Consider the following 10,173-nt stretch of genomic DNA (forward strand, 5'->3'; position numbering starts at 1 on the left):
TCGTAGTGGTATAGACACCCCCTTCGCTGTCGTAGTGGTATAGACACCCCCTTCGCTGTCGTAGTGGTATAGACACCCCCTTCGCTGTCGTAGTGGTATAGACACCCCCCTTCGCTGTCGTAGTGGTATAGACACCCCCTTCGCTGTCGTAGTGGTATAGACACCCCCTTCACTGTCGTAGTGGTATAGACACCCCCTTCGCTGTCGTAGTGGTATAGACACCCCCTTCGCTGTCGTAGTGGTATAGACACCCCCTTCGCTGTCGTAGTGGTATAGACACCCCCCTTCGCTGTCGTAGTGGTATAGACACCCCCTTCGCTGTCGTAGTGGTATAGACACCCCCTTCGCTGTCGTAGTGGTATAGACACCCCCTTCGCTGTCGTAGTGGTATAGACACCCCCTTCGCTGTCGTAGTGGTATAGACACCCCCTTCGCTGTCGTAGTGGTATAGACACCCCCTTCGCTGTCGTAGTGGTATAGACACCCCCTTCGCTGTCGTAGTGGTATAGACACCCCCTTCGCTGTCGTAGTGGTATAGACACCCCCTTCGCTGTCGTAGTGGTATAGACACCCCCTTCGCTGTCGTAGTGGTATAGACACCCCCTTCGCTGTCGTAGTGGTATAGACACCCCCTTCGCTGTCGTAGTGGTATAGACACCCCCTTCGCTGTCGTAGTGGTATAGACACCCCCTTCGCTGTCGTAGTGGTATAGACACCCCCTTCGCTGTCGTAGTGGTATAGACACCCCCTTCGCTGTCGTAGTGGTATAGACACCCCCTTCGCTGTCGTAGTGGTATAGACACCCCCTTCGCTGTCGTAGTGGTATAGACACCCCCTTCGCTGTCGTAGTGGTATAGACACCCCCTTCGCTGTCGTAGTGGTATAGACACCCCCTTCGCTGTCGTAGTGGTATAGACACCCCCCTTCGCTGTCGTAGTGGTATAGACACCCCCTTCGCTGTCGTAGTGGTATAGACACCCCCTTCGCTGTCGTAGTGGTATAGACACCCCCTTCGCTGTCGTAGTGGTATAGACACCCCCTTCGCTGTCGTAGTGGTATAGACACCCCCTTCGCTGTCGTAGTGGTATAGACACCCCCTTCGCTGTCGTAGTGGTATAGACACCCCCTTCGCTGTCGTAGTGGTATAGACACCCCCTTCGCTGTCGTAGTGGTATAGACACCCCCTTCGCTGTCGTAGTGGTATAGACACCCCCTTCGCTGTCGTAGTGGTATAGACACCCCCTTCGCTGTCGTAGTGGTATAGACACCCCCTTCGCTGTCGTAGTGGTATAGACACCCCCTTCGCTGTCGTAGTGGTATAGACACCCCCCTTCGCTGTCGTAGTGGTATAGACACCCCCTTCGCTGTCGTAGTGGTATAGACACCCCCTTCGCTGTCGTAGTGGTATAGACACCCCCTTCGCTGTCGTAGTGGTATAGACACCCCCTTCGCTGTCGTAGTGGTATAGACACCCCCTTCGCTGTCGTAGTGGTATAGACACCCCCTTCGCTGTCGTAGTGGTATAGACACCCCCTTCGCTGTCGTAGTGGTATAGACACCCCCTTCGCTGTCGTAGTGGTATAGACACCCCCTTCGCTGTCGTAGTGGTATAGACACCCCCTTCGCTGTCGTAGTGGTATAGACACCCCCTTCGCTGTCGTAGTGGTATAGACACCCCCTTCGCTGTCGTAGTGGTATAGACACCCCCTTCGCTGTCGTAGTGGTATAGACACCCCCTTCGCTGTCGTAGTGGTATAGACACCCCCTTCGCTGTCGTAGTGGTATAGACACCCCCTTCGCTGTCGTAGTGGTATAGACACCCCCTTCGCTGTCGTAGTGGTATAGACACCCCCTTCGCTGTCGTAGTGGTATAGACACCCCCTTCGCTGTCGTAGTGGTATAGACACCCCCCTTCGCTGTCGTAGTGGTATAGACACCCCCTTCGCTGTCGTAGTGGTATAGACACCCCCTTCGCTGTCGTAGTGGTATAGACACCCCCTTCGCTGTCGTAGTGGTATAGACACCCCCCTTCGCTGTCGTAGTGGTATAGACACCCCCTTCGCTGTCGTAGTGGTATAGACACCCCCTTCGCTGTCGTAGTGGTATAGACACCCCCTTCGCTGTCGTAGTGGTATAGACACCCCCTTCGCTGTCGTAGTGGTATAGACACCCCCTTCGCTGTCGTAGTGGTATAGACACCCCCTTCGCTGTCGTAGTGGTATAGACACCCCCCTTCGCTGTCGTAGTGGTATAGACACCCCCTTCGCTGTCGTAGTGGTATAGACACCCCCTTCGCTGTCGTAGTGGTATAGACACCCCCGCTTCGCTGTCGTAGTGGTATAGACACCCCCTTCGCTGTCGTAGTGGTATAGACACCCCCTTCGCTGTCGTAGTGGTATAGACACCCCCTTCGCTGTCGTAGTGGTATAGACACCCCCTTCGCTGTCGTAGTGGTATAGACACCCCCTTCGCTGTCGTAGTGGTATAGACACCCCCTTCGCTGTCGTAGTGGTATAGACACCCCCTTCGCTGTCGTAGTGGTATAGACACCCCCTTCGCTGTCGTAGTGGTATAGACACCCCCTTCGCTGTCGTAGTGGTATAGACACCCCCTTCGCTGTCGTAGTGGTATAGACACCCCCTTCGCTGTCGTAGTGGTATAGACACCCCCTTCGCTGTCGTAGTGGTATAGACACCCCCTTCGCTGTCGTAGTGGTATAGACACCCCCTTCGCTGTCGTAGTGGTATAGACACCCCCTTCGCTGTCGTAGTGGTATAGACACCCCCTTCGCTGTCGTAGTGGTATAGACACCCCCTTCGCTGTCGTAGTGGTATAGACACCCCCTTCGCTGTCGTAGTGGTATAGACACCCCCTTCGCTGTCGTAGTGGTATAGACACCCCCTTCGCTGTCGTAGTGGTATAGACACCCCCTTCGCTGTCGTAGTGGTATAGACACCCCCTTCGCTGTCGTAGTGGTATAGACACCCCCCCTTCGCTGTCGTAGTGGTATAGACACCCCCTTCGCTGTCGTAGTGGTATAGACACCCCCTTCGCTGTCGTAGTGGTATAGACACCCCCTTCGCTGTCGTAGTGGTATAGACACCCCCTTCGCTGTCGTAGTGGTATAGACACCCCCTTCGCTGTCGTAGTGGTATAGACACCCCCTTCGCTGTCGTAGTGGTATAGACACCCCCTTCGCTGTCGTAGTGGTATAGACACCCCCTTCGCTGTCGTAGTGGTATAGACACCCCCTTCGCTGTCGTAGTGGTATAGACACCCCCTTCGCTGTCGTAGTGGTATAGACACCCCCTTCGCTGTCGTAGTGGTATAGACACCCCCTTCGCTGTCGTAGTGGTATAGACACCCCCTTCGCTGTCGTAGTGGTATAGACACCCCCCTTCGCTGTCGTAGTGGTATAGACACCCCCCTTCGCTGTCGTAGTGGTATAGACACCCCCCTTCGCTGTCGTAGTGGTATAGACACCCCCCTTCGCTGTCGTAGTGGTATAGACACCCCCTTCGCTGTCGTAGTGGTATAGACACCCCCCTTCGCTGTCGTAGTGGTATAGACACCCCCTTCGCTGTCGTAGTGGTATAGACACCCCCTTCGCTGTCGTAGTGGTATAGACACCCCCTTCGCTGTCGTAGTGGTATAGACACCCCCTTCGCTGTCGTAGTGGTATAGACACCCCCCTTCGCTGTCGTAGTGGTATAGACACCCCCCTTCGCTGTCGTAGTGGTATAGACACCCCCCTTCGCTGTCGTAGTGGTATAGACACCCCCCTTCGCTGTCGTAGTGGTATAGACACCCCCCTTCGCTGTCGTAGTGGTATAGACACCCCCCTTCGCTGTCGTAGTGGTATAGACACCCCCCTTCGCTGTCGTAGTGGTATAGACACCCCCCTTCGCTGTCGTAGTGGTATAGACACCCCCTTCGCTGTCGTAGTGGTATAGACACCCCCTTCGCTGTCGTAGTGGTATAGACACCCCCTTCGCTGTCGTAGTGGTATAGACACCCCCTTCGCTGTCGTAGTGGTATAGACACCCCCTTCGCTGTCGTAGTGGTATAGACACCCCCTTCGCTGTCGTAGTGGTATAGACACCCCCTTCGCTGTCGTAGTGGTATAGACACCCCCTTCGCTGTCGTAGTGGTATAGACACCCCCTTCGCTGTCGTAGTGGTATAGACACCCCCTTCGCTGTCGTAGTGGTATAGACACCCCCTTCGCTGTCGTAGTGGTATAGACACCCCCTTCGCTGTCGTAGTGGTATAGACACCCCCTTCGCTGTCGTAGTGGTATAGACACCCCCTTCGCTGTCGTAGTGGTATAGACACCCCCTTCGCTGTCGTAGTGGTATAGACACCCCCCTTCGCTGTCGTAGTGGTATAGACACCCCCCTTCGCTGTCGTAGTGGTATAGACACCCCCCTTCGCTGTCGTAGTGGTATAGACACCCCCTTCGCTGTCGTAGTGGTATAGACACCCCCCTTCGCTGTCGTAGTGGTATAGACACCCCCCTTCGCTGTCGTAGTGGTATAGACACCCCCCTTCGCTGTCGTAGTGGTATAGACACCCCCCTTCGCTGTCGTAGTGGTATAGACACCCCCTTCGCTGTCGTAGTGGTATAGACACCCCCTTCGCTGTCGTAGTGGTATAGACACCCCCTTCGCTGTCGTAGTGGTATAGACACCCCCTTCGCTGTCGTAGTGGTATAGACACCCCCTTCGCTGTCGTAGTGGTATAGACACCCCCTTCGCTGTCGTAGTGGTATAGACACCCCCCTTCGCTGTCGTAGTGGTATAGACACCCCCCCTCGCTGTCGTAGTGGTATAGACACCCCCTTCGCTGTCGTAGTGGTATAGACACCCCCTTCGCTGTCGTAGTGGTATAGACACCCCACCCCCTTCGCTGTCGTAGTGGTATAGACACCCCCTTCGCTGTCGTAGTGGTATAGACACCCCCTTCGCTGTCGTAGTGGTATAGACACCCCCTTCGCTGTCGTAGTGGTATAGACACCCCCTTCGCTGTCGTAGTGGTATAGACACCCCCTTCGCTGTCGTAGTGGTATAGACACCCCCTTCGCTGTCGTAGTGGTATAGACACCCCCTTCGCTGTCGTAGTGGTATAGACACCCCCTTCGCTGTCGTAGTGGTATAGACACCCCCTTCGCTGTCGTAGTGGTATAGACACCCCCTTCGCTGTCGTAGTGGTATAGACACCCCCTTCGCTGTCGTAGTGGTATAGACACCCCCTTCGCTGTCGTAGTGGTATAGACACCCCCCTTCGCTGTCGTAGTGGTATAGACACCCCCTTCGCTGTCGTAGTGGTATAGACACCCCCTTCGCTGTCGTAGTGGTATAGACACCCCCTTCGCTGTCGTAGTGGTATAGACACCCCCTTCGCTGTCGTAGTGGTATAGACACCCCCTTCGCTGTCGTAGTGGTATAGACACCCCCTTCGCTGTCGTAGTGGTATAGACACCCCCTTCGCTGTCGTAGTGGTATAGACACCCCCTTCGCTGTCGTAGTGGTATAGACACCCCCTTCGCTGTCGTAGTGGTATAGACACCCCCTTCGCTGTCGTAGTGGTATAGACACCCCCTTCGCTGTCGTAGTGGTATAGACACCCCCCGTAGTTCGCTGTCGTAGTGGTATAGACACCCCCTTCGCTGTCGTAGTGGTATAGACACCCCCCTTCGCTGTCGTAGTGGTATAGACACCCCCTTCGCTGTCGTAGTGGTATAGACACCCCCCTTCGCTGTCGTAGTGGTATAGACACCCCCTTCGCTGTCGTAGTGGTATAGACACCCCCTTCGCTGTCGTAGTGGTATAGACACCCCCTTCGCTGTCGTAGTGGTATAGACACCCCCTTCGCTGTCGTAGTGGTATAGACACCCCCTTCGCTGTCGTAGTGGTATAGACACCCCCTTCGCTGTCGTAGTGGTATAGACACCCCCTTCGCTGTCGTAGTGGTATAGACACCCCCTTCGCTGTCGTAGTGGTATAGACACCCCCTTCGCTGTCGTAGTGGTATAGACACCCCCTTCGCTGTCGTAGTGGTATAGACACCCCCCTTCGCTGTCGTAGTGGTATAGACACCCCCTTCGCTGTCGTAGTGGTATAGACACCCCCTTCGCTGTCGTAGTGGTATAGACACCCCCTTCGCTGTCGTAGTGGTATAGACACCCCCTTCGCTGTCGTAGTGGTATAGACACCCCCCTTCGCTGTCGTAGTGGTATAGACACCCCCTTCGCTGTCGTAGTGGTATAGACACCCCCTTCGCTGTCGTAGTGGTATAGACACCCCCTTCGCTGTCGTAGTGGTATAGACACCCCCTTCGCTGTCGTAGTGGTATAGACACCCCCTTCGCTGTCGTAGTGGTATAGACACCCCCTTCGCTGTCGTAGTGGTATAGACACCCCCTTCGCTGTCGTAGTGGTATAGACACCCCCCTTCGCTGTCGTAGTGGTATAGACACCCCCCTTCGCTGTCGTAGTGGTATAGACACCCCTCTCCCCCCTCCCACCATCGCATAGTGTGTGTGTCATGCTGTTACTTCTTGTTGTTGTTTATCACTTTCTTTCTGTTTTTCTTAATCCCCCACCTCTCTCTCTTTCGGCGTGTTACCATGACACTGCTGGCTCTGTCCATGCCCTGGGCTGTGACATCACTGTGACCTTTCGGCTGTGTTGTCCATTCAGCTGCTGGTGAAGGGGGTGAATGAGACGCTGGTGGCTCAGAGGGTGGTGCCCGCTCTCATCACTCTCTCCAGCGACCCTGAAATGTAAGTTTCCCATTGCGGCCTGGTCTGGCCACCTTGACCCTACCTCCACCTCGCGGGAAGAACCCCACATCATCAGGAGATTTTGATTTGTTTAATAGTTGATTTGATTGGGGCAGACAATCAAAGAGCTCAGAATGCGAAACAAATACGACTCAAAGGTAAATAACGTGAACTTGACTGAATTGAACTAAATTGTGTCTCAAACTCAGGGATAGAGACACTGAGGCACTACAGCATGGGCCCAGTACAAAGTAGGTGCTCTCTCTAAAAATGTATATTTTCTTTGCTCTGTCAGATGGTTTCAAGTCTGTCTGACTATAGGTAAAAAAAAACTATTCTTTGGGGTTTCTTCCTGTAGAGGTTGAGGTGCGATCGACCGGTTCTGTGACGTTAATGTTGACTGTCACTAACACCACGCATCATCAGTGTGCGACATTAACCATCACAAGTTATTATTGGGTCACCAGCCTGCGTCACTAACCCACAACCCGGCATCACCATATAACCGTGCTTGAAAGGACAGAAGTAGGATGCGTTCTAAATATAAAATGTGATTTTAAACACTAACCCAAATTCTTACCTCTAACCTAAACCATTTCATAAGCCCAAACCTTAACTATAGTCAATTAATATCAAATATCTAATGTACTGAAGATATAGGTGATTTTGTCCTTTCTGGCATAACCGTCTAGTAACTACCCAATCATGTTCGTCGCATCATCAGTCTGCAACACTAACTCAACCCGTTCTCTGATTGGCTGCATTTCGAGGTATCCCAGCATGCTCAGCTGTAATATCTTACCCCCTTTCCTCCTCCTCACCCACTTTTTAGCAGATCCCTCCTCCAACCCTCAGGTCCTGATTGTCTTCACCTCTCTCTCCCTCCTAACCTCCCCTCTCCCTCCTAACCTCTTCCTTCCTCTCTCCCTCCTAAACTTCCCTTCTAACCTATTCCTTCCTCCCTCTCTCTCTCTCTCTCTCTCTCTCTCTCTCTCTCTCTCTCTCTCTCTCTCTCTCTCTCTCAACCTCTTTCTCTCTCTCTCTCTCTCTCTCTCAACCTTTCTCTCTCTCTCTCTCTCTCTCTCTCTCTCTCTCTCTCTCTCTCTCAACCTCTTTCTCTCTCTCTCTCTCTCTCTCTCTCTCTCTCTCTCTCAACCTCTTTCTCTCTCTCTCTCTCTCTCTCTCTCTCTCTCTCTCTCTCTCTCTCGTAACCTCTTTCTCTCTCTCTCTCGTAACCTCTTTCTCTCTCTCTCTCGTAACCTCTTTCTCTCTCTCTCTCTCTCTCTCTCTCTCTCTCGTAACCTCTTTCTCTCTCTCTCTCGTAACCTCTTTCTCGCTCTCTCTCGTAACCTCTTTCTCTCTCTCTCTCTCTCTCTCTCTCTCTCGTAACCTCTTTCTCTCTCTCTCTCTCTCTCTCTCTCTCTCTCTCTCTCTCTCTCTCTCTCTCTCTCTCTCGTAACCTCTTTCTCTCTCTCTCTCGTAACCTCTTTCTCTCTCTCTCTCTCTCTCTCTCTCTCTCGTAACCTCTTCCTCGGTGTTGGTCAGTTTTATATTGTTATTGTCAGAGCTGCACCTTGTAGTGTTTATAAAGCTGAGCACTGTCTCTATTGTAACTCCTGTCTGGTTTACAGGTCAGTTAGGATCTCTACTATCCCTGCCTTTGGTACCATCATGGAGATGGTCACGCACAAAGAGGTACCAACGTCAATATTTACAAACAGATGTACATGTACATACTACACACATGCATGAACGTACAGTTGAAGTCGGAAGTTTACATACACCTTAGCCAAATTATTTTAAGAATGTGAAATGTCGGAATAATAGTTGAGAGAATGATTTATTTCAGCTTTTATTTCTTTCATCACATTCCCAGTGGGTCACAAGTTTACATACAGTCGTGGCCAGAAGTTTTGAGACACATTAACAAGTCCAATGGCTCAAATGAAAGATAAACACCTTGTTTATCTACCCAGCAAGTCCGATTTCTAAAATGTTTTACGGCGAAAACATAGCACATATTTATGTCAAACCACCACCGAAGACACAGCTAATTTGCATAGCCATGTTGAAAAAAATATGCAATCAACAAACGCAGGATTAAAAGAAAAATAATGCACTAACCTTTTGAAATCTTCATCAGATGACAGTAATATAACATGTTACACAGTACATTTATGTTTTTTTCAATAATATGCTATATATATCCATAAATCTCTGTTTAAAATGATGCATCGTTCAAAAAATGCTACTCAAATGTCCTGAGAAATGACGATAGCTCCGGCAGATAACGTCAGCTAACAAGGAATACACATCATAAACTTTGACTAAATATGCATGTTCTACATATATAGTTAGATACACTTCTTCTGAATGCAATCGCTGTGTTACATTTATTTTTAACGTTACAGGTTTCGTTCACTAGGCTATACTATGAGTCGGCGCTCAAAAAGTAGCATTATGGCTCCTCTATCTTGGAGTCCACATAAAGCCAAATTTACCACATAAATATTCCCTTACCTTTGCTGTTCTTCCATCAGAAGACCTGGAAGGAATTATACTTACCAAAAACAGCGTTTAGTTTTGCAGTCTGTGTCTTTCGGTTCTCAAACACCACACATTTCGGTTGAAATGTAGCCAAAAGTCAAGTGGATGCGCACCAAAACGTCGAACTTACATATTATATTTCGATTAAACTTGTCAAACTAACTTCATAATCAAGCTTTAACATGTTATAAAGGTGTACAGAAACGCATGCATTGTATAATCGATCTTGGAAAAAAGACAGGACCTGAGCAGAGCGCGCATAAAAGTGACCTGTTTTTTCGCGTGACCGAAAGGTTTCGGCCCGCCAAAACTCTCGTGAGCGCGCGATTCTCACAATGAGAAGCCCCATTGAAAGCTGAGATCGCGCTGGAGACAGAGAGACTGTTCCCAGACCTGTAACTGCTTGGGAAGGGTGGGGGCGATGACGTCAAATTTGGGCCAACTTTTATGATGACAAGAGAGAGTTTGGGAGAATGACTGCCCTGAGAGTTCTGCTTTACATACAGACATAATTTAAACGGTTTTAGAAGCTTTAGAGTGTTTTCTATTCAATAATATTTTTTATTTGCATATATTAGCAACTTTTGACAAAAAAAATTATGTTTACTATGGGCACGCAATTACTCCAGCGGGGGCAGTAGACAGCCCTATCCCCACACAGGTGTGAGTGTTGACGAGGACGAGGCTGGAGATCACTCTGTCATGCTGATTGAGTTTGAATTTTTTATTTTTTTATTTAACTATGCAAGTTGGTTAAGAAAAATTCTTATTTTCAATGACAGCCTAGGAACAGTGGGTTAACTGCCTTGTTCAGGGGAAGAACGACGGATTTGTACCTTGTCAG

General features: G+C 50.7%; 1 protein-coding gene across 1 annotated transcript in view; it reads left to right on the forward strand.

Moving 5' to 3' along the window:
* The window catches only part of LOC118382398 (RAB11-binding protein RELCH homolog), a 99,311-nt gene that overhangs the window by 71,144 nt on the left and 17,994 nt on the right, over window positions 1–10,173 (forward strand). The window contains exons 23-24 of the mRNA XM_052501122.1: window positions 6,700–6,782; window positions 8,414–8,477. Of these exons, the coding sequence (XP_052357082.1) occupies window positions 6,700–6,782; window positions 8,414–8,477 (147 nt within the window). The remainder of the gene's footprint in view (window positions 1–6,699; window positions 6,783–8,413; window positions 8,478–10,173) is intronic.

The sequence above is a fragment of the Oncorhynchus keta genome, chromosome 4 (assembly GCF_023373465.1).
Source record: "Oncorhynchus keta strain PuntledgeMale-10-30-2019 chromosome 4, Oket_V2, whole genome shotgun sequence".
Taxonomy (NCBI): Eukaryota; Metazoa; Chordata; class Actinopteri; order Salmoniformes; family Salmonidae; genus Oncorhynchus; species Oncorhynchus keta.